The sequence below is a fragment of the Oncorhynchus mykiss genome, chromosome 7, assembly GCF_057628025.1.
Source record: "Oncorhynchus mykiss isolate SJ-2025 chromosome 7, ASM5762802v1, whole genome shotgun sequence".
In the NCBI taxonomy this organism is placed as follows: Eukaryota; Metazoa; Chordata; class Actinopteri; order Salmoniformes; family Salmonidae; genus Oncorhynchus; species Oncorhynchus mykiss.
In genome coordinates, this window is record NC_143028.1 from 10512357 (window position 1) to 10537500 (window position 25144).

At 48.3% G+C, this 25144-nt stretch overlaps 1 protein-coding gene across 1 annotated transcript in view; it reads left to right on the top strand.

Annotated features, from left to right (window-relative positions):
- The first annotated feature begins 1585 nt into the window (after positions 1–1585).
- The window catches only part of ppp2r3a (protein phosphatase 2, regulatory subunit B'', alpha), a 40441-nt gene continuing 16882 nt past the window's right edge, over positions 1586–25144 (top strand). The window contains 3 exon segments of the mRNA XM_036982733.2: positions 1586–1946; positions 17913–21115; positions 21220–21812. Of these exon segments, the coding sequence (XP_036838628.2) occupies positions 18724–21115; positions 21220–21812 (2985 nt within the window). The 5' untranslated portion in view covers positions 1586–1946; positions 17913–18723.

Genomic DNA, 25144 nt, shown 5'->3' on the forward strand with positions numbered 1-25144 from the left:
CAATAAAGTTCCCAGCTGTGCCTGAATCTACTAGCGCCTTATGCTGGGAAGGCTGGGACAACTCAAGAAAGGCAACATACAACCACATGTGTGCAACAGGGAGCTCTGGGTGAGGTGTGTGCCTACTCACCTGAGATAATTCACCAGTGCTCCGCCTGCCACCTCGATTACCTGGGAAACCTCCCCAGCACCGACCAGCAGTGTGTCCTCTGCAGCCACAGTTGATGTAGGGAACGGTCCCCCCTCCGGTCCCCCTCATAGCAGTACCTCCCAGCTCCATTGGGGTAGGATCAGATGTGCTGGGGGGGTGGAACTGACAGACAGACCCCGATCTGGACGTCCGCGGGAGGCCAACAGGTTATCCAGCCGGATGGATAGGTCCACCAGCTGGTCCAGATTAAGGGTGGTGTCCCTGCAGACGAACTCCCTACGAACGTCCTCACCTAAACTACACCTGTAGTGGTTGATCAGGGCCCGCTCATTCCATCCTGCGCCGGCGGCCAGAGTGAGCGCTCCTCATCCCTTGTCTTAAATGGAACAAGCGTTCCCCCGCCGCTCTCCCCTCAGGTGGATGATCGAAAACCGCCTGGAAGCGGCGGGTGAAACCTTCGTAATTGTCCAACATCGGGCCTTCTCTTCCCCAGATGGCGTTGGCCCAGACCAGTGCTTTTCCAGTCAGACAAGAGATGAGGGCGCTCACTCTCTCGTGTCCTGAGGGGGCTGGCTGAACAGCTGCCAGGTAGAGCTCCAGCTGGAGTAGGAACCCGTGGCACCCGGAGTTCCATCATATGCTCCCGGGAGCGAGAGTCAAATCCCACTGGATTCTGATGTAGGAAGTGTGGATCTTTGGGTCGGTTGTTGTGGGAGCTGGGAGGGTGCTGAAGGGGCGAGTGGAAAACCCCCTCTCTCCCATCGGTCCATGATTTGCAGCACGGACCCATGGCTGTACCAGCTGAACACGCTCCTTCATTGGGAGAGGAGGGCTGGCTGTACCTGCTGACTCCATATAAAAAGGTGCGTTATTCTGTGAGGATGTTGGTAAAAATGAAACATGCAGAGTCTGGCGCAGGACACAGTTCTGAGTAATGATCCAAAATTTACTCAACAGGTAAGATTCCAACAAGGCACAAACACAATAATCCAAGGCACAAACAACGAGAACCCACATGACAAACAATAACGCACAAAACAGAGAGGGAAATCAGAGGGTTAAATAAGGAACATAATTAATGGAATGGAAACCAGGTGTGTATGATCAAGACAAAACAAAACGAAACAAGGATCGATGGTGTCGAGAAAGCCGGTGACGTCGACCGCCGCCCGAAGGAGGAGAGGGACCAACTTCGGCCGAAGTCGTGACATTTGCACACACTGTATATAGACTTTGTATTGTGTTATTGACTGTAAGTTTGTTTATCCCAAGTGTATCTCTGTGTTGTTGTTTTTGTGCACTGATTTGCTTTATCCTTGCCAGTTGTAAATGAGAACTTGTTCTCAATTGGCCTACCTTGTTATATAAAGGTAAAAAATATATAGATATAAATTCCCGCCCCAGTTTGCTCACGGGAACCCCCGCACGCTGCTCATTCTCTCCAAGAGCTGTCACCCTGTCTCTCTCTCTCTCCTCCTCTCTCTCTCAAACTGACACACACACCAAGTAGCTCGAGCCCCAGTGGAGACGCTGCTGACGCTCTGCTCGCTACACCGACAACACCGAGTCACGTTCTGTTCTTTTCTCGCTCCACCGACAACACCGAGTCACGTTCTGTTCTTCTCTCGCTCCACCGACAACACCAAGTCACGGTATGTTCTTCTCTGGCAGAACCGGAGAGTGAAAGCCCTTTAGGATTCTATATATCGCGTGTGATATTTGCAGCTGAACGACCGGTCGTGACGGAGGACGCGAGGGGAAATACAAAAAAAGAGCGAAAGGGAGAAAAGAAAAGGTAGGATACGTGTGCGTTATATCTGATTTGCGATCTTTTCGGTACGAGCCGAGTTTTACTGATCGAAATGTGTGAGGACCGCGAGAGGCTATTCCAATGTGTGTGTTTTGCAAGTTTTTGTTGATAGTTGAGTCTCTGTGTTGGTGGTAGGGTAGGCTACTTCCATTGGCTATAGAGGCTACTCATGAAAAGCCACTGGAGTTGGTGTGAGAGTATTCTGATAGTGCTGGGTCATTGGTTTGCGTTGGGATTGGCGGAGGGATAACCTCTACTAAACTAAAACGGATTTCTACCTGAACTTGTCCAATAATGACACGCACGTTAGTTTCTATTTCAATCTGCATGACACTAGACCATATTTCGTGCTCTACTGAACGTAGCAAAGTGCCCATTTGATGCCCCTGAATATACAGGCAGAAGTTGAATATCCTGAATATACAGGCAGAAGTTGAATATCCTGAATATACAGGCAGAAGTTGAATATCCTGAATATACAGGCAGAAGTTGAATATCCTGAATATACAGGCAGAAGTTGAATATCCTGAATATACAGGCAGAAGTTGAATATCCTGAATATACAGGCAGAAGTTGAATATCCTGAATATACAGGCAGAAGTTGAATATCTGAGCTGTTACTTATATTTTTCCATGTTAGACTCTTTTGTAACACAGTTGGTTGGACACCTAGCCCCCTACATAAGGATCCCATAACACCATGATAACCATACATAAGCACATCATCATTTAATAACGAGTTTGTTGACTTTGACACTGCTTATACAAGTGTTATGGGTTATACATGTGTTATGTATTTGTAGGTAGCCTTCAAATAATGTGCAACAGACAGAGAATATCCCTCCCATCTTTCCCTAGAGGCCCTCTCTCAACACAGACCTGGGTTTTTTTTTTCATCCTGCGCTCCTAATCAGGGATTCAGACCGTGGACACCAGGTGAGTGGACTCCCAAGTGTCCGCCCTGAGATTGGAAGGTTGGGGGTTCGATTCCCTGTCGAGTCATACCAAAGACAAATGGGACCCAATGCCTCTTTGCTTGGCAGTCAGCATGAACCAAGGAGATGGATTGGGGGTTGAACTAGTCTCGCGTGGCCAGCCTTCCAAAACCCTGTCTAGTTAGAAGCCTGTTTCTGAGGTTTAGGGGGAGACAAGCGATACAGTGGCGTCCTGTCCAGGGGGTGTTGATCAAGCTGCCTACACAATAGGAGAGAGGCTCCTGCTGTTCCGGCTCGGACAAAGTTTCCTACTTAGACAGAATGTACCAGATAGAAATGTAATGAATAGATCTGACATCATGCCTTATGTAATTGAGGTGCTGCTCTGTCACCCTGTGATATATCCTGTTAGTTCCTGGGGGGTGGAGTCAGTCACAGGGTCTCCCCTCTGGAATTCTCCCAGAATAGACCTTGAACACACAGACATACACTCCCATAATGCTCATTTTGTGCTATCTAGATTTTGTTGTATAGTTTGGTGAATGGACGTGGCTTTCTGGTGTGTGTGTGTGTGTGTGTGTGTGTGTGTGTGTGTGTGTGTGTGTGTGTGTGTGTGTGTGTGTGTGTGTGTGTGTGTGTGAAGCAGAGATCTGGTGAAGCCGTAACTCGACCCTGGCTGGACAGACTGACGCTTGGACAGCCACAGAGACCACTCTGGCAGGGCTGTGGTGTGTGTGCAACTCAAACACACACCCACACACACACACAGTCAGGCAGACCACAGAGGCAGGGGAGGAGACTGGGGATGTATTGCTGTGGGAGAATGGCTATTCAGATAATCTGAAATAAAAATCCTGTTATATACCAGTACTATAAGATTTATGATGTGATGTAACATTCAGACTATATTGTCCACCCTTATTCCACTCTGGCCTTGTGGTGTATTAGAGAGTGTGTTCTGTTGGTGAGAGAGTGTGTTCTGTTGGTGAGAGTGTGTTCTGTTGGTGAGAGTGTGTGTTCTGTTGGTGAGAGAGTGTGTTCTGTTGGTGAGAGAGTGTGTTCTGTTGGTGAGAGAGTGTGTTCTGTTGGTGAGAGAGTGTGTTCTGTTGGTGAGAGAGTGTGTTCTGTTGGTGAGAGAGTGTGTTCTGTTGGTGAGAGAGTGTGTTCTGTTGGTGAGAGATTGTGTTCTGTTTTGGAAATGCACTTGACAGGGTCCAGATTTCTCACAGTCGTTTATATACATGTATCTTTTCACAGACAGTTGTTGCTCTGGGCAGTGTGTGTCTGTGTGTGTATGTGTGTCTATGTGTGTCTATGTGTGTCTGTGTGTGTCTGTGTTTCTGTTTGTGTTTATGTGTGTCTGTGTGCTTTGTGTGTCTGTCTGTGTGTGTGTCTCTGTGTGTCTATGTGTATATGTTTGTCTGTGTGTGTGTCTGTGTGTGTGTGTGTGTGTCTGTGTGTGTGTCTGTGTGTGTTTGAGTTGAAGGGTGTCCATTTCAGCCTTAGGTAAAGGAGGATAGCCAGACTGTTTCCATATTGCTGAGACACAAACACACACACTCATGCGTGATTCATAGATTGAGCAGGTCTAACGTTGTGTGAGGGTGTGTGTGAGATGTAATTGGTGAGAGAACAAGGGGACTTGGACACACCCTTCAGTTCAAGTCAGGGCAGCTCTGAGGAGTTAAGTCCTTCTCAGAGGTGTGTGTGTGTGTGTGTGTGTGTGTGTGTGTGTGTGTGTGTGTGTGTGTGTGTGTGTGTGTGTGTGTGTGTGTGTGTGTGTGTGTGTGTGTGTGTGTGTGTGTGTGTGTGTGTGTGTGTGTGTGTGTGTGTGTGTGAGAGAGAGAGACTACCTGTGATAAGTGTTCTCCTGTCTGGACTTTCCCCTGCAATCAACCTGTGGTTCTGGACTGGCCTACGCCCCTGAACACACTCACACACACTGACCTATGACCCTGAACACTCACATATACACTGACCTATGACCCTGAACACTCACATACACACTGACCTTAGACCCTGAACCCAAGGTACCTTGATATGGGTTACAATGACGACACAACAAGTGGGAAGTGAGTGAGAGTGAGAGTGAGAGTGAGAGTGAGTTTGGGGTTGGTTAAGAGTTGGTAACTTTGATTCACAGATCTCCCATAATACTTCAGCTGCTCATTGACTGGCCTCATAGTCGCTGTGACAGCACTGGGATCTGTGGTCTCTGGAATGTGTCTGTGATGAGTTATGTGATGAGTTAATAGTTGTCCTCAGTGGCCAATCTTCCCGCATACACTGGCTCTCTTTGTCCGTCTGTCCAGTACACACACACACACACACACACACACACACACACACACACACACACACACACACACACACACACTGCCACACTATCCTGGATCATTCATCCAGCAGTGGCAGAAGATGTGCAGAGAGAGAGAGAGAATACCTGACCACTGTGACTGACCCAAAATTAAGGAAAGCTTTGACTATGTACAGACTCAGTGAGCATAGCCTTGCTATTGAGAAAGGCCACCGTAGGCAGACCTGGATCTCAAGAGAAGACAGGCTATGTGCACACTGCCCACAAAATGAGGTGGAACACTTCCTAACCTCCTGCCCAATGTATGACCATATTAGAGAGACATATTTCCCTCAGATAACACAGATCCACAAAGAATTTGAAAACAAATCCAATTTTGATAAACTCCCATATCTACTGGGTGAAATACCACAGTGTGCCATCACAGCATCAAGATTTGTGACCTGTTGCCACAAGAAAAGGACAACCAGTGAAGAACAAACACCAATGTAAATACAACCTATATTTATGTTTATTTATTTTCCCTTTTGTACTTTAACTATTTGCACACCGTTACAACACTGTATATAGACATAATATGACATTTGAAATGTTGTTATTCTTTTGGAACTTTTGTGAGTGTAATGTTTACGGATCATTTTTTGTTTATTTCACTTTTGTTAATGATCTATTTCACTTGCTTTGGCAATGTTAACATACAGTTCAAGTCGGAAGTTTACATACACTTAGGTTGGAGTCATAAGGTTGGAGTCTTGTTAACAAACTTTAGTTCTGGCTAGTCGGTTAGGACATCTACTTTGTGCACGACACAAGTAATTTTTCCAATAATTGTTTACAGACAGATTATTTCACTTATAATTCACTGTATCACAATTCCAGTGGGTCAGAAGTTTACAGACACTAAGTTGACTGTGCCTTTAAACAGCTTGGAAAATTCCAGAAAATTATGTCATGGCTTTAGAAGCTTCTGGTAGGCTAATTGACATCATTTGAGTCAATTGGAGGTGTACCTGTGGATGTATTTCAAGGCCTGTGGATGTATTTCAAGGCCTACCTTCAAACTCAGTGCCTCTTTGCTTGACATCGTGGGAAAATCAAAAGAAATCAGCCAAGACCTCAGAAAAAGAATTGTAGACCTCCACAAGTCTGGTTCATCCTTGGGAACAATTTCCAAATGCCTGAAGGTACCACGTTCATCTGTACAAACAATAGTACACAAGTATAAACACCATGGGACCACGCAGCCGTCATACCGCTCAGGAAGGAGACGCGTTCTGTCTCCTAGAGATGAACGTACTTTGGTGCGAAAAGTGCAAATCAATCCCAGAACAACAGCAAAGGACATTGTGAAGATGCTGGAGGAAACAGGTACAAAAGTATCTATATCCAAAGTAAAAACAAGTCCTATATCGACATTACCTGAAAGGCCCCTCAGCAAGGAAGAAGCCACTGCTCCAAAACCACCATAAAAAGTCAGACTACGTTTTGCAACTGCACATGGGGACAAAGATCTTACTTTTTGGAGAAATGTCCTCTGGTCTGATGAAACAAAAATAGAACTGTTTGGCCATAATGACCAACTTTACGTTTGGAGGAAAAAGGAGGAGGCTTGCAAGCAGAAGAACACCATCCCAACCGTGAAGCACAGGGGCATGTTGTGGGGGTGCTTTGCTGCAGGAGGGACTGGTGCACTTCACAAAATAGATTTCATCATGGAGATGGAAAATTATGTGGCAGGGTAGCCTAGTGGTTAGAGCGTTGGACTCGTAACTGGAAGGTTGCAAGTTCGAACCCCCGAGCTGACAAGGTACAAATCTGTCGTTCTGCCCCTGAACAGGCAGTTAACCCACTGTTCCTAGGCCGTCATTGAAAATAAGAATTGGTTCTTAACTGACTTGCCTAGTTAAATAAAGGTAAAATTGAAGCAACATCTCAAGTCAGGAAGTTAAAGCTTGGTCGCAAATGGGTCTTCCAAATGGACAATAACCCCAAGCATACTTCCAAAGATGTTGCAAAATGACTTAAGGACAACAAAGCCCTGACCTCAATCCCATAAAAAAATTGTGGGCAGAACTGAAAAGGCGTGTGCGAGCAAGGAGGCCTACAAACCTGACTCAGTTACACCAGCTCTGTCAGGAGGAATGGGCCACAATTCACCCAACTTATTGTGGGAAGCTTGTGGAAGGCTACCTGAAACGTTTGACCCAAGTTAAACAATTTGAAGGCAATGCTACCAAATACTAATCAAGTTTATGTAAACTTCTGACCCATTGGGAATGTGATGAAAGAAATAAAAGCTGAAATAAATAATTCTCTCTACTATTATTCGGACATTTCACATTCTTAAAATAAAGTGGTGATCCTAACTGACCTAAAACAGGGCATTTTTACTAGGATTAAATGTCAGGAATTGTGAGCAACTGAGTTTAAATGTGTAAGGTGTATGTAAACTTCTGACTTCAACTATATGTTTCCCATCCAAAAAAGCCCCTTGAATTGAAATGAATTTAAATTGAATTGAGAGAGACAGAGGGAGGGAGACAGAGGGAGGGAGACAGAGGGAGGGAGACAGAGGGAGGGAGACAGAGGGAGAGAGACAGAGGGAGGGAGACAGAGGGATAGAGAGACAGGGAGGGAGGGAGACAGAGGGAGAGAGACAGAGAGAGGGAGACAGAGGGAGAGAGACAGAGGGAGAGAGACAGAGGGAGGGAGACAGAGGGAGGGAGACAGAGGGAGGGTGAGAGACAGGGAGACAGAGGGAGGGTGAGAGACAGAGGGAGGGTGAGAGACAGAGGGAGGGAGACAGAGGGAGGGAGACAGAGGGAGGGAGACAGAGGGAGGGAGACAGAGGGAGGGAGACAGGGGGTGGGTGAGAGACAGAGGGAGGGTGAGAGACAGAGGGAGGGAGACAGAGGGAGGGAGCCAGAGGGAGGGAGACAGAGGGAGAGAGACAGAGGGAGAGAGACAGAGGGAGAGAGACAGAGGGAGAGAGACAGAGGGAGAGAGACAGAGGGAGGGAGAGACAGAGGGAGGGAGACAGAGGGATAGAGAGACAGGGAGGGAGGGAGACAGAGGGAGAGAGACAGAGAGAGGGAGACAGAGGGAGAGAGACAGAGGGAGGGAGACAGAGGGAGGGAGACAGAGGGAGGGAGACAGAGGGAGGGTGAGAGACAGGGAGACAGAGGGAGGGTGAGAGACAGAGGGTGAGAGACAGAGGGAGGGAGACAGAGGGAGGGAGACGGAGGGAGACAGAGGGAGGGAGACAGAGGGAGGGAGACAGGGAGGGAGGGAGACAGGGGGTGGGTGAGAGACAGAGGGAGGGTGAGAGACAGAGGGAGGGTGAGAGACAGAGAGAGGGAAACAGAGGGAGGGAGACAGAGGGATAGAGACAGAGGGAGGGAGACAGAGGGATAGAGACAGAGAGAGGGAGACAGAGGGAGGGTGAGAGACAGGGAGACAGAGGGAAGGTGAGAGACAGAGGGAGGGAGACAGAGGGAGGGAGACAGAGGGAGGGAGACAGAGGGATAGAGACAGAGAGAGGGAGACAGGGAGGGTGAGAGACAGAGAGAGGGAGACAGCGGGAGGGAGGCTAAGGATGAAGTGAAATAGAGAAAGTGAGAGAAGAACAACTCCATTGTGTTAGTGTAGTGTGTGTTAGTGTAGTGTTAGTGCAGTGTGTGTTAGTGTGTAGTGTTAGTGTGTGTGTTAGTGTAGTGTGTGTTAGTGGCTCAGTGACAGCATGAATGGGAGAGGAATTCAGGAGGAGGATTTTAGACCGAAGCTAAATATGTTTTATTGTTATTTTTCCCTCTGGCCTCAGATCAGTCAGTTCTCTTTCCTGCTGCTGTGCAAATAAAGACTATCTGCTATCTGGAAACTATTATCTACAATCGATTGAGCACTGGCCTAAAGGTCAATGTCGGGATTTATTGCTAAGCTTTCGGTAAATGGGGGACATTTGTGTCAATGGGGCCTCACCACTAGATAGGAAATGTGAATTTCTTTATTTTCTGTAGTTACCGAGAGAGTGGTGAGAATGAGTTCTTTACCAGACTGAGTGACAGACTGTGTGTGGCTGTGTTTTAGTGGTGGATGTGGGGGGACCATGTGTCTTTGAAACAGATGAAATAGTTATGAGGAAGAGAGAGGGGGAGAGAGAGAGAGCGAGGAAGAGCAAGACGGCTGTTTCTGTGTTTGTGTAGTTAGTGAGCGTCACAGTTGAGCACAATGACCGGTGCTAGCAGAGCTAAGTACTTTAACATATGAGAAGAGATGGAGGAGGGAGGGAGGAGGAGGGAGCAAGGGAGGCCCTCCTCAGGGAAAATATGACTACCCCTCTCCACCCTTTCTCTCTCTCCCTCTCACTTACTCTCTTTTCACCCCTCTCCACCCTTTCTCTCTCTTCCTCTCACTTACTCTCTTTTCACCCCTCTCCACCCTTTCTCTCTCTCCCTCTCACTTACTCTCTTTTCACCCCTCTCCACCCTTTCTCTCTCTCCCTCTCACTTACTCTCTTTTCACCCCTCTCCACCCTTTCTCTCTCCATTCTATTTCCCTCTTTCTCTTTTGTCCTGTATCTACCCTCCCTCCCTCCCTCCCTCCCTCCCTCCCTCCCTCCCTCCCTCCCTCCCTCCCTCCCTCCCTCCCTCCCTTCCTCATCCATCTCTCCCCCTCATCCATCTCTCCCCCTCATCCATCTCTCCCCCATGGCTGACACTTGGAGCTCTTTCTCATCTCTCAGTCTTCTCTAGACAGTTCCAGGACTAAACTGTCCTCCCCCCTCTCCCTACATCCCCCACTATTTTCTGCATCCTTCCCTTCCTCCCCTCTCCCCCTCTCCCCCTCTCCCTCCCTCACCCTCCCTCTCCCTCCAGTGAGAAAGTCTGTAGTGAGGATCAGAGAGAAATAGGAAAAAAGTCCCAGGGGTGTGTGTGTGTGTGTGTGTGCGTGTGTGTGTGTGTGTGCAAGGACAACACACACACACACACAGTGGTGTTCAGACTGGCTGGCGAGGAGGACGCTGCAGAGCAGTGGGCCGAGACCAAACAGCCCACCTCCATGTTATTTCCTGCCAACGCTACACTCAACAGACCCTGCTATGTCCAACCTCAACCGTGTATGTGTGTGTGTGTGTGTGTGTGTGTGTGTGTGTGTGTGCCCGGGGAGAAACAGGGTAGTCTGATATCAGTTCCATTCTTTCATCAGTGACGTGATTCTCCAGTTATGCGTCTGATCTCATTCACGTCAAAGATCTCTGTGTGTGTGTGTGTGTGTGTGTGTTTTGAACAATCAAAGACATACCTGCACCTGTAGCCAGTAACTCCAGATCGTTCCATTGAAGAGATGACGTGTAAGTGGAGAATGCAGAATGTATCTGATCACAGTTAAATCAACAGGGGACGCAGTTCCCATTATTATACTGTTGAACAGAGACGCCATTCAAGCCTGTTGAAGCGTGTGCTTACTGTAAGTGTGTGTTCAGGGTGGGTAGGTGTGTATCTGTGATGTGTGTTTAGGGGTCAGAGGTCGGCTGGTGGTGTTTATGTGATGCGGCCCTTTATAGACTTTAGCAAGTGGTATCTTTAATGGACTGGCCGCAGGTCTGACTTTTCCTGGACCTTTCTTCCTGACACCTAAAGGTTCGAGAGGGATTCTCTACGTAGCTTAGCTGCTGCTCACCCTTCTGCTCCCCGCGGCCACGATCTCACGTCTTTGTCTGGTGTAGTCTACAGACTTGGAGACGTTGTACAGGAGGCACGGTAGACGTCTTTGTCTGGTGTAGTCTACAGACTTGGAGACGTTGTACAGGAGGCACGGTAGACGTCTTTGTCTGGTGTAGTCTACAGACTTGGAGACGTTGTACAGGAGGCACGGTAGACGTCTTTGTCTGGTGTAGTCTACAGACTTGGAGACGTTGTACAGGAGGCACGGTAGACGTCTTTGTCTGGTGTAGTCTACAGACTTGGAGACGTTGTACAGGAGGCACGGTAGACGTCTTTGTCTGGTGTAGTCTACAGACTTGGAGACGTTGTACAGGAGGCACGGTAGACGTCTTTGTCTGGTGTAGTCTACAGACTTGGAGACGTTGTACAGGAGGCACGGTAGACGTCTTTGTCTGGTGTAGTCTACAGACTTGGAGACGTTGTACAGGAGGCACGGTAGACGTCTTTGTCTGGTGTAGTCGAAACCGTTGGGAAGAGTTTGTTCATATATTCTGACAACATTTTGTGATGTTTTTTTGTTCGTTTTGGACTTTCGGTAAGAGTTTTTCCGGCTGTTCAGACACGCCACATCTTTTCTTGAGGCAAGCCACAGTCGGTATCCCCTTCGTCGGTGATTGGTCAACCGTAGGGGTTCTTAAATAAAGTCTCCGTTCAACGAGAGACTACTTGTTTTCATGCACATTCTTTCATTGAGAAATACTGCACCAAACATCTTAGTTAGATGTCAAATTGCGAGACTAAGATCTCCTTGGCAAAAAGTCCAAATGAATGACAGATTTATTGCGTTATCTTAGATGAATTCCGACTGTTTTGAAGCATCTTTAAATGGCATCTCAAAACAGTACTATTGTCGTTTTTCAAGCGAAGGTCTTTTAAGGGAGTATACGAACACACTAGGCCGGCACGAGTTTGGCAAGGCGCCAGACGACCTGAAGCATGCTGACGCCTTAAGAAGCCATTTTAGGGAGTTTTTCATTAGGGAGTCGGCCCATTTAGGCAGCATATCAAACGCCGGTAAGACAAACACTGTCTCAGGCAGGTGCAGGCCAGCCTGTGTGGGTGTGTCATGTCCTTGTAGTCCTGCCGCTCCTGTTGTGTTATACCCTCGGGTGACATAGGTAGGAGACTCAGTCCAAGAACTGTGTGTGTGTGTGTTAGTGTGCTTTGCCCTACAGCTGCAGAGTCAGAGTCTCTGTGTGTGTGTTAGTGTGCTTTGCCCTACAGCTGCAGAGTCAGAGTCTCTGTGGGTGTGTTAGTGTGCTTTGCCCTACAGCTGCAGAGTCAGAGTCTCTGTGGGTGTGTTAGTGTGCTTTGCCCTACAGCTGCAGAGTCAGTCTCTCTCTGTGGGTGTGTTAGTGTGCTTTGCCCTACAGCTGCAGAGTCAGAGTTTCTCTCTGTGAGTGTGTTAGTGTGCTTTGCCCTACAGCTGCAGAGTCAGAGTCTCTCTCTGTGGGTGTGTTAGTGTGTTGGACCTCTTCAGTCTGTAAATCACTAGATGTTCCAGAGACATCAACCAGCCAAGAATTGAAGGGTTGAGTTAACCTGTAGAACATGATGTCTCCCTCCTGTCTCTCCCCTCTGTCTCATCTACTGTATGTCTCCTCTCTGACTCCCCTGTCTCCTCTCTGTCTCCTCTCTGACTCCCCTGTCTCCTCCCTGTCTCCTCTCTGCCTCCCCTGTCTCCTCTCTGTCTCCTCTCTGTCTCCCCTGTCTCCTCTCTGCCTCCCCTGTCTTCTCTCTGCCTCCCGTCTCCCCTCTGTCTCCTCTCTGCCTCCCCTGTCTCCTCTCTGTCTCCTCTCTGCCTCCCCTGTCTCCTCTCTGTCTCCTCTCTGCCTCCTCTCTGCCTCCCCTGTCTCCTCTCTGTCTCCTCTCTGCCTCCCCTGTCTCCTCTCTGTCTCCTCTCTGCCTCCTCTCTGCCTCCCCTGTCTCCTCTCTGTCTCATCTCTGTCTCCCCTGTCTCCTCTCTGTCTCCCCTCTGTCTCCTCTCTGCCTCCCCTGTCTCCTCTCTGTCTCCCCTGTATCCTCTCTTTCTCCTCTCTGTCTCCTCTCTGCCTCCCCTGTCTCCTCTCTGTCTCCTCTCTGCCTCCCCTGTCTCCTCTCTGTCTCCCCTGTATCCTCTCTCTCTCCTCTCTGTCTCTTCTCTGACTCCCCTCTGACTCCCCTCTGTCTCCTCTCTGTCTCCTCTTTCTCTCCCCTCAGTCTGGCTCCTCTCTGTCTCCTCTCTGTCTCTTCTCTGTCTCTCTCTCTGTCTCCTCTCTGACTGGCTCCTCTCTGTCTCCTCTCTGTCTGGCTCCTCTCTGTCTCCTCTCTGTCTGGCTCCTCTCTGTCTCCTCTCTGTCTGTCTCCTCTCTGTCTCCTCTCTGTCTCTTCTCTGTCTCCTACCTGACTCCCCTCTGACTCCTCCCCTTCTCCTCTGTCTCTTTTCTGTCCGACTCCTCTCTGTCTCCTATCTGACTCCCCTCTGACTCCTCTCCTTCTCCTCTGTCTCTTCTCTGTCCGACTCCTCTCTGTCTCCTCTCCCTCTGTCTCTTCTCTGTCCGACTCCTCTCTGTCTCCTCTGTGTGTGTCTGCGTCTGCGTCTGTGTGTCTGTGTTTGTGTGTCTGCATCTGTGTGTGTGTGTGTCTGCGTCTGTGTGTGTGTGTCTGCGTCTGTGTGTGTGTGTGTCTGCGTCTGTGTGTGTGTGTCTGCGTCTGTGTGTGTGTGTGTGTGTGCGTCTGTGTCTGTGTGTGTCTGCGTCTGTGTGTGTGTGTGTCTGCGTCTGTGTGTGTCTGTGTGTGTGTGTCTGTGTCTGTGTGTGTGTGTGTGTGTCTGCGTGTGTGTGTGTGTGTGTCTGTGTTTGTGTAGTTCTGTGTACATGTATGCAAGCAGGACACATCCATAAGCATGACATTATAGCAAATGTGCTCTTGGAACTAGCAGGAGAAACTCTGCCGTTACACGTAGTGTGTGTGTGTGTGTGTGTGTGTGTGTGTGTGTGTGTGTGTGTGTGTGTCAGTTCCCATTCTACTCTAAACTGCCCTTTATGTCACAGCCTGTTTCTCTGCACTGAAAGGAAGGCTGTGTGTGTCTGTCTTTTTGTCTCTCTGTCCAATAGTCACTAAAACATCCCCCCTCTTTTCTCATACTGAGAGGAGTAGAGACAGAGCCCAAGCTCTACCGTTGTTTCTAACCTATAGAAAGCAGTCTGAGTCATTAAAGTGGAGCTGTGGTCTATCAAATCAATGGTTACATCATCAACAGCTGGGTGTGTGTTTGTGGGTATGTATCTATGTGTGTGTGTGTGTGTGTGTGTGTGTGTGTGTGTAGGTATCTATGTGTGTGTGTGTGTGTGTGTGTGTGTAGGTATCTATGTGTGTGTGTGTCTCTAGGGCAGGGTGATTTGTGTTGTCTGGGCGTTGTCCAGGGGATAAACTTGGCAGACAACGAGAGAACCCCAACTCCATGCCAGAACACACACAAACACACACACACACTTATCGAAACACACACACTGTTCCGTTGCTGATCCCATAGGATAGATACACCCATATGATTTATTACTAGGACCTGGAGATGCGTGTGTGTGTTTTCAATTGTGTGTACAGTGAGCTCCAAAAGTATTGGGACAGTGACACATTTGTTGTTGTTTTGGCTCTGTACTCCAGCACTTTGGATTTGAAATGATACAATGACTACTAGGTTCATGTGCAGACTGTCAGCTTGCATTTGAGGGTATTTTCATCCATATCGGGTGAATTGTTTAGAAATTACAGCACTTTTTGTACATAGTCCCCCATTTTAGGGGAACAAATGTATTGGGACAAATTCACTTCTATGTGTATTAAAGTAGTCAACAGTTAAGTATTTAGTCCCATATCCCACAGACTACGACAAGCGTGTGACTCTACAAACGTGTTGGATGCATTTGCTGTTTGTTTTGGTGTTTCAGATTGAATGGTAAATAATGTTGTGTATCATTTTAGAGTCACTTTTAATGTAAATATGAAAATAATGTTTCTCACACTTCTACATTAAATGTGGATGCTACCATGATTACTGATAGTCCTGAATGAATTGTGAATAACGATAAGTGAGAAAGTTAGAGGCATAAATATCATACCCCTAAAACATGCTAATCTCTCACCATTACAATAACAGGGGAGGTTGGTAATACTGTTGGAGAACACTGTGTGTGTGTGTGTGTGTGTGTGTGTGTGTGTGTGTGTGTGTGTGTGTGTGTTCACTCAAAAAGCAGTGTAAACCATGATGTTTCTGACAGTACAGAAAGCTGTGTTTGTTAGAGAATCAGTCAATAAGCGTCTGTCTGTCTGCCTGCCTGCCTGCCTGCCTGCCTGCCTGCCTGCCTGCCTGTCTGTCTGTCTGTCTGCCTGCCTGCCTGCCTGCCTGCCTGCCTGTCTGTCTGTCTGCTAAGACACTAGCTGTTGGTGTGTAACAAACATCACTGGAGTTTGTTTATGGGTTTGGTGTTAAAACGGGAAGAACTAACACTCATGCAGACATGCAGACATTAACACACCCTCACACACACAGAGACAGGGTATGTGTGTTTACAACAATGACATGAATAATAGTCATTCAGGAAGTAGCAATAGTCTGCTGATCAAAACAGCAACCTGGAGGCTAGACCAGCCTGTGTGTGCGTGTGTGTGTGTGACAGCATGCTGTTTGTCCATAAAGCTCCTTGCTGGTTGTTTTACCAGGTGCCACTCTATCTTCCCCCCAACAGACGGCTAAATAGCTCATTTAGCAGACTATTTGCATTGCCCCTTCTATTGGATTGAAATGTTTTGCACTGTCTCTATGCACACTCACACTGATGCGCCAACACACACATACTCACATACTCACACACACACAGAGAGAGAGAGAGAGAGAGAGAGAGAGGGAGAGAGAGAGAACTACATAATGGTTATATCTGAGGTGCCCATTTCTTATCTGGATGGGCGGCGTTGAGTTCAAACCTGATGGTGAACCAGTCAAAAACACAACACATGTGGACGTGGTGGAGAGAAACAGGGAAACATCTGATCATGGATTAAAGACACCAGCCAGGGACATCAGAGTTCAATGGGACAGCCTTGGGGACATCAGAGTTCAATGGGACAGCCTTGGGGACATCAGAGTTCAATGTGACAGCCTTGGGGACATCAGAGTTCAATGGGACAGCCTTGGGGACATCAGAGTTCAATGGGACAGCCTTGGGGACATCAGAGTTCAATGGGACAGCCTTGGGGGAATTAGAGTGCAATGGGACAGCCTTGGGGGAATCAGAGTTCAATGGGACAGCCTTGGGGGGAATCAGAGTGCAATGGGACAGCCTTGGGGGAATCAGAGTGCAATGGGACAGCCTTGGGGGAATTCGAGTGCAATGGGACAGCCTTGGGGACATCAGAGTTCAATGGGACAGCCTTGGGGGAATCAGAGTGCAATGGGACAGCCTTGGGGACATCAGAGTTCGATGGGACAGCCTTGGGGACATCAGAGTGCAATGGGACAGCCTTGGGGGAATCAGAGTTCAATGGGACAGCCTTGGGGGAATTAGAGTGCAATGGGACAGCCTTGGGGGAATCAGAGTTCAATGGGACAGCCTTGGGGGAATCAGAGTGCAATGGGACAGCCTTGGGGGAATTCGAGTGCAATGGGACAGCCTTGGGGACATCAGAGTTCAATGGGACAGCCTTGGGGGAATCAGAGTGCAATGGGACAGCCTTGGGGACATCAGAGTTCAATGGGACAGCCTTGGGGACATCAGAGTTCAATGGGACAGCCTTGGGGGAATCAGAGTGCAATGGGACAGCCTTGGGGACATCAGAGTTCAATGGGACAGCCTTGGGGACATCAGAGTTCAATGGGACAGCCTTGGGGGAATCAAGGATGTGTGTTGGTGTTTTAAACAGACCAATGGGCTTTTATTAGGTACTTATGCACCGCTAACAGACTCTTAATACCACGACTGATATAAACATGTGAGAACACGTAGACCGTCCTCCATTCACCTCTCCTTCTTTCACCCTTAGGGTGAGCCAAGACTGATCCATGGAGAACAGACACCAAAATTGTATGGATATGGACCGTCAGTGTACGACTCCCATTGAGATTGGAAATCACTAGGGCCAAGGACCTAACGATACAATACTATCACTTAGGTGCCGATACGATGTGTATTGGTTTTATTGCGATTTGATGTTCCAAACTTTTTGCTCACCATATGCCTGCATGTCTGCTGCAGAGAGACGAGAAAATGTATTGTCATGGAAATAAAGGCACTATTTTAAAAGAAGATTAAGAACAAGCTATAGGATGAGAAATGTCCAGAGTTTTGGCGTAGGTACAGCCGACTAGTGCTAGCTAACACTGCCTTGCAAATCTTTTCAGATATATATCTATACTTTGAGTCAAAGTATCAATATAATATCGTCCAAAATAATAATGCGATATGTATCATCCCCCCCCCCCCCATCCCTAGGAACCACGGATAAATGTCAAATCAACAAGCCAGTCTGGTCTCACCATTATACATTATACTTTCACCATCATTTTCTTCTCTTCTCTGCGCTCTGTAGTTTCTTCCGCTCTTTTTGATCGGGAACCAGCGTGTCGTGTGTGTGTGTGTGTGCGTGTGTGTGTGCGTGTGTGTGTGTGTGTGTGTGTGTGTGTGTGTGTGTGTGTGTGTGTGTGTGTGTGTGTGTGTGTGTGTGTGTGTGTCAGGAAGTACACATGCAGTGTTGTACTCTTTGATGATAAAGGACTAAGGTCCCTCATATATACTGTAATCTGGAGGATAGCTGGAGGGCTGACAACACACACACACACACACACACACACACGCCCCAACCCCACCCCCACCCACACCCACACAGAGAAAAATTATTTGCTACAGGGTGACTGTCTAAATGATTGAATGCTATATTTTTCTCTCCTTCCTTCTTTCTCTCCCTCCTTCCCCCTCACTCCCCCTTTTCTGTCAACTCACAGGTGGTGTCCTCCCATCAGAAACACTCTGAGAGCAGCTTGACAGCACAGGACGAGAGAGAGAGAGAGAGAGAGAGAGAGAGAGAGAGAGAGAGAGAGAGAGAGAGAGAGAGAGAGAGAGAGCCAACCAACCATCTGTGAATCACATCAAGGCAGCTGTGGTTAGAGTGGACTGCAGTTATTTTACGAACGAGAGGCAGAGAGGGGGATAGAAGTGGAGAGAAGGAGAGCGGGATAGAAGTGGAGAGAAGGAGAGGGGGATAGAAGTGGAGAGAAGGAGAGGGGGATAGAAGAGAGAAATGGTGAGAGAAGGACAAAAGGAGAGGGGGCCTGGGTGAGTTTCCAAGCCCAGGACGGTGAACCCTGATCGGGGGGGGGTTAGACCAGGCCTCTGGAGTTCCTTTGGAGAGATGAGGACCTCTGAGAAGACGGTGTTTAGACAGGTGAAAATCAAATGAATCGTGACTCTGATGGATCCTGTGATTACAACATGGATTGACCTTTTTCTTCTTCTCATCTGAGGGATATTTTAGGTTTTTATGTGGACGTTTTTCTGTGTGGAAATGTGTCTATTTTTTCTAAATGAATTTGGAGTTTCAAATCTTTCTGGTGTGGATTTTAAGGAGGCTGTTTAGTTGACTCTGTGGATCTGAAACTGCCTCCACTCATCTGCAGGGATTTAAACAATAACTATTTTGGCCTTGGATTTTTTTCACGTGTTTTTTTCCAATATGTTTTTTTCCCGTGCGGTAGTTGAGACTGCTTTGTAACCTTGGTAACCAAGCGGTAACCAGGCGTCAACTGAGCGGTAACCATGGCAGCAGCCTATCGCGTGGTAGTGAGCAGTGTTAGTTGCTACAGCAGCGTGGTGGTGGACCGTCGGGCTCAGAGTCACGCGGTGCACTACTGCTCCGGGTCATGTGGGGCGCTGTCCCAGGGACTGGACTGTACTGTTGCCCATCGCAGCACCTGCTCCGAGCTGCTGACCGCCCCCTCACACACATTCACACACAACCTGACCCGAAACGCTAACTCTCCTCACCAAATCCCCAACAGCTCTAAACTTAGTATGACCGGCTGTAATGGGGGTAGTGGTGTTCCTAATGATCCTAACAGTGTGTATGGTGTGGTGGGGGAGGACAGTCCTCCATGGCGAGGTAAGAAGGCCAACACTACCACCACTACTACCAGCTCTGGTCCTGACCGGCCTCTCCAGAGCTCTGCCAGTCTGAAGGACATCACAGGAGAAGCCATCAACCTGGCCAGTGGCAAACTCAAAGAGTTCTCCTTCGAGAAGCTCCGCCTCTCCACCAGTCACGTGACCTTCAGGAAAGGTCGCAAGGTCAGGCCGGACTCATACAGCCGTCGGTCAACGGACCTCGACATCATCTACGGACACTTCACCGGGAACGTCGGAGGAACGGGGAATGGGACTATTACTGGAAATGGAAACGCCAATGATGAGAACCTGCCTCCTTTCAGCGACACCACCAAGGTGCTCAAAGGCCTATCGACTCCTAGCATCACCGCCGGGGGCGGGTCTTTATCTACAACCAGCCTATCCAGTGTCTCCAGGGCTGGGGGCGGGTCCACCAGTAGCCTATCCAGTGCCTGCTCTGGTTCCTTGGAGGCGGGGCTAAACACAGTGGCGTCTCTCTACCTCAGCTCATTAGCCGACGAGTCCCTCATCGCCCGGTTACTGGAGAAGACCCGTGCAGGGGAGGAGGGAGGAGTGGGAGGAGCAGGGGGGGAAGACATACGGGCCTGTCTGGACATTCTGGTCAAGTGTTCAGAGGACTTGAAGAAATGTACTGACATCATCAAGCAGTGTATCAGTCGGAAGAGTCCCGGGGGAGAGGAAGATGGGGGAGCCAGTCCAGAGAGCATCTACAGAGCTGTGATGACCAGACTGAGCTCCTATCTGAGGAAACTGCCTCTAGAGCTGGAGGGGGCTGGGTTGGGGTTAGGGTCAGGGGCTGGAGGTCAAGGGTCAGGGATTGCAGGTCATAGCGAGTTGGCCGAGCTGGTTAGTAGTCTCCATATGCTGCAGCAAGCTGCTGTCCCCTTCTCACCCATATTTGGGAATGATCAACCGCCACGGTATGAGGATGTTGTTCAGAACCCTCCCTTACCCAAGAGCAGGGATATACTGCCACCCTCGTCACTCGCTCCAGACTCTTCTCTCTCTTTGTCCACTATGCCTGAGACAGCAGGGAGACATAAGGTTCAGACCAACGGGCTGCAGCACACACACACTCTGTCACACACACACTCTCCCTCACCGCACACACAGACGTTGTCTATTTCTACCCCTCCAACCCAGGCACACACACCTTCATCGCAAACGCACACTCCGTCAGCGCGCACACACACTCCGTCCATCTCCCCCATGGAGGCTCTCTTCATTGAGGAGGACGCAGACCTGGGAAGGGGGCTGAACAGGGCTTCCAGACACACACACTCACACACACCGACCAGAAGCCTCACACACACTCACAGTCGGAACGGGACAGCTTTTAGTCCACACACACCCCCCAGCTCCGCGCACACACACCTCAGCCCCAATCTGTCACACGTACACGTTACACACACACTCCAGTCTGCCGGTGAAGACCTCACCTGCCCCCTAACCTCCGAACACACCCCTCCTGTCACTCATAGAGACGACGACATCGACAAGCTTCTGATGGACTTGGAGTGTCTGTCGCAGAGCATGGGTCGGGAGAGAGACAGAGTCAGAGAGGGAGAGAGAGAAAGAGAGGCGGAGCCCCCTCTCCCCGTTAAGACCAGACAGAGGGGGACAGGACAGGGGAACACCTCCCCACAAACCCAACCCTCTCTCCAGACACAAACCCAAATCAACCCCCAGGCTCAAAGGCCTGTTCCTGTTAGCCACCTAACCGCTAACGCCCAGGCCACTAGGTCGACCCCCAGCTCGCCTGCTCCTCTCCCCCAGGCAGAGGGCAGCATGGTGGGGCTGGGAGATGAGGAGGACGGGGCCCTGCTGCTGAGGATCCTGGAGAGCATTGAGAGCTTTGCCCAAGAGCTGGTGGACTCTGGGGGTAGTCCTGGGAACACTGGGAAGACTGGGGCTCAGAGCAAAGAGAAGGAGGTGATGAGACTCCTACAGGACACTCTGGCTACTGCAGCCAAGACTGACACTCTGACGCAGGCCAAACTACCTGGATCTCCACCCGCTGGGCAAGGTGACTGTCCGTATCCATCTGTTCCTATTTACGGTATTGTGTATATGTTGCACGGTTCTTCCTTCTATGTATGTATGTGAACTGAACTGTGCCTTTACCTACAGATGGACCTGTACATGCCTCCACACCAACACCTGCAACCAGACTTACAGATGGACCTGTTCCTACGGCCCTACCTGTCTCTACAGCTCCCACACCTGTCCCTGCCCCTATCCCCACAACCCTAGCAGAGTCTGTCTCTACAGCTCCCACGCCTGTCCCTGCCCCTATCCCCACAACCCTAGCAGAGTCTGTCGCCACAGACCAAGCTACACCTTCTGCCCTACCCACACCTGTTCCACCACCTACAGTCATACCCACACCTGTTCCACCACCTACAGTCGTACCCACACCTGTTCCACCACCTACAGTCGTACCCACACCTGTTCCACCACCTACAGTCGTACCCACACCTTCAGAAGCAGCCGCTGGACGTGAACATCCACCTGTAGCTGACCTGACAGCTGTACTTACCACCACGGCCACCCCTCCACCCTCCCCTGTCCCGCCCCCTACACCCTCCCCTGGAGAAGCACCTGTTGCAACCATCGCTGCTCCTCCTGTTGCCGTGAGACACCCGGTTGCCCCTAGCGATGTGGTTGCCCTGAGAGACATCGGCTCGACACTGCTCATCCAGCAGACGCCTGAGGTGATCAGAGTGAGTACCACTGAGCGCCGTGCGTGCGTGCGTGTGTGTGTGTGTGCGTGTGTGTGTGTGCGTGCGTGTCAGGCTGTCAGACATCTATTAGTCAGGCCTACCTGCCTCTTCCTCTGACACTATTGCTGTTGAAGAAGACTACTTTCTCTGTGTTCTAGTTGAGAGATGTATTGCTGGTTGGATATGTGTATATGTTCTAGTTGAGTAGTAGAGGTCGACCGATTATGATTTTTCAACGCCGATACCGATTATTGGAGGACCAGAAAAAGCTGATGCCGATTAATCGGCCAATTTTTATTTATTTATTTGTAATAATGACAATTACAACAATACTGAATGAACATTTATTTTAACTTAATATAATACATCAATAAAATCAATTTAGCCTCAAATAAATAATGAAACATGTTCAATTTGGTTTAAATATTGCAAAAACAAAGTGTTGGAGAAGAAAGTAAAAGTGCAATATGTGCCATGTAAGAAAGCTAATGTTTAAGTTCCTTGCTCAGAACATGAGAACATATGAAAGCTGGTGGTTCCTTTTAACATGAGTCTTCAATATTCCCAGGGAAGAAGTTTTAGGTTGTAGTTATTATAGGAATTATAGGACTATTTCTCTCTATACCATTTGTATTTCATTAACCTTTGACTATTGGATGTTCTTATAGGCACTTTAGTATTGCCAGTGTAAAAATATAGCTTCCGTCCCTCTCCTTGCCCCTACCTGGGCTCGAACCAGCAACACAACGACAACAGCCACCATCGAAGCAGCGTTACCCATGCAGAGCAATGAGAACAACTACTCCAAGTCTCAGAGCGAGTGACGTTTGAAACGCTATTAGCGCACACCCCGCTAACTAGCTAGCAATTTCACATCGGTTACACCAGCCTCATCTCGGGAGGTGATAGGCGTGAAGTCATCAACAGCTGCTGGCAAAACACACGAAAGTGCTGTTTGAATGAATGCTTACGAGCCTGCTGCTGCCTACCATCGCTCAGTCAGACTGCTCAGTCAGACTGCTCTATCAAATCATAGACTTAGTTATAACATGATAACACACAGAAATATGAGCCTTAGGTCATTAATATGGTCGAATCTGGAAACTATCATCTCGAAAACAAGACATTTATTCTTTCAGTGAAATACGGAACCGTTCCGTATTTTATCTATCGGGTGGCATCCATAAGTCTAAATATTCCTGTTACATTGCACAACCTTCAATGTTATGTCATAATTACATACAATTCTGGCAAATTAGGCGGCCCAAACTGTTGCATATACACTGACTCTGTTAGGTACACATTGCAGCAACGATACGCACCGCATCGATTGTATGCAACGCAGGACACGCTAGATAAACTAGTAATATCATCAACCATGTGTAGTTCACTAGTGATTATGATTGATTGTTTTTTATAAGATATGTTTAATGCTAGCAGGCAACTTACCTTGGCTTCTTACTGCATTCGCGCAGGCAGTCTCCTCGTGGAGTGCAATGAGAGGCAGGTGGTTAGAGCGTTGGACTAGTTAACTGTAAGGTTACAAGATTGAATCCCCCGAGCTGCCCCTGAACGAGGCAGTTAACCCACCGTTCCCAGGCCTTCATTGAAAATAAGAATGTGTTATTAACTGACTGACCAAGTTAAATAAAGATGAAATAAAAGTGTCACAAAAAATCCAAAAATACCCATTTCAAATTCTTATGAAAACTTGAAATGGGCCCTAATTAATCGGCCATTCCGATGAATCGGTCGACCTTTAGTTGAGAGATGCATTGCTGGTTGGAGAGGCAGAGATGGAGAGGCAGAGAGAGAGGGAGAGGCAGAGAGAGAGGGAGAGGCAGAGAGAGAGGGAGAGGCAGAGAGAGAGGGAGAGGCAGAGAGAGAGGAAGAGGCAGAGAGAGAGGCAGAGAGAGAGGGAGAGGCAGAGAGAGAGAGAGAGGGAGAGGCAGAGAGAGAGGCAGAGAGAGAGGGAGAGGCAGAGAGAGATAGAGAGGGAGAGGCAGATACAGAAAGGGAGGCAGAGAGAGGGAGAGGCAGAGACAGAGAGAGGAAGAGGCAGAGACAGAGAGAGGAAGAGGCAGAGACAGAGAGAGGAAGAGGCAGAGAGAGGCAGAGAGAGAGAGAGGCAGAGGCAGAGAGAGGGAGAGAGAGAGAGAGAGAGAGAGAGAGAGAGAGAGAGAGAGAGAGAGAGAGAGAGAGAGAGAGAGAGAGAGAGAGAGAGAGAGAGAGAGAGAGAGAGAGAGAGAGAGAGAGAGAGAGAGAGAGAGAGAGAGAGAGAAGAGAGAGAGAGAGAGAGAGAGAGAGAGAGAGAGAGAGAGAGAAGAGAGAGAGAGAGAGAGAGAGAGAGAGTGGTGGCCAGCTCTCTCCTCTGGAATGTTTGTGGTAATTTAGGGTTTTGTGCTGGTAATGTCATAAATACAGTACCTTCAGGAAGTGTTCACACCCCTTGACTTATTCCACATGTTGTTGTGTTACAGCCTGAATTTGAAATGCATCAAATATATGTTTTGCTCACCCATCTACACACAATACCACATAATGACAAAGTGAAACATTTTAGCATATTTATTGTAAATGAAATACAGAAATACCTAATTGACATAAGTATTCACACCAATACCTGTTTGAATCACCTTTGGAAGTGATTATAGCAGTGAGTCTTTCTGGGTAAGTCTCTGAGAGCTTTGTACACCTGGATTGTACAATATTTGCACATTTATTATTTTTAAAATTCTTCAAGCTCTGTCAAGTTGGTTGCTGATCACTGCTAGACAGACGTTTTCAGGCCATAGATTTTCAAGCCGAGTCATAACTGTAACAAGGCCACTCAGGAACATTCAATACCGTCTTGGTAAACAACTGTAGTGTAGATTTGGCCTTGTGTTTTAGGTTATTGTCCTGCAGAAAGGTGAATTTGTCTCCCGGTATCTGTTGGAAAGCAGATTGAACCAGGTTCCTCTAGGATTTTGCCTGTGCTTAGATATATTCCGTTTCTTTTTTTAAATGTATCCTGATAATAACAAGAAAACCCATAATACGATGCGCTCACCACCATTCTTGAAAATATGAAGAGTGATACTCAGTGGTGTGTTGTGTTGGATTTGCTCAAACATAACTTTTTGTCCTGAATACAAATCTTTCATTTCTTTGCCACATTTGTACAGTTTTACTTAATTTAGTTCCTTGTTGCAAACAGGGTGCATGTTTTAGAATATGTTTTATTCTGTACAGGCGTCCTTCTTTTCACTCTGTCATTTAGGTTAGTATTGTGGAGTAACTACAATGTTGTTGATCCATCCTCAGTTTTCTCCTATCACAGCCATTAAACT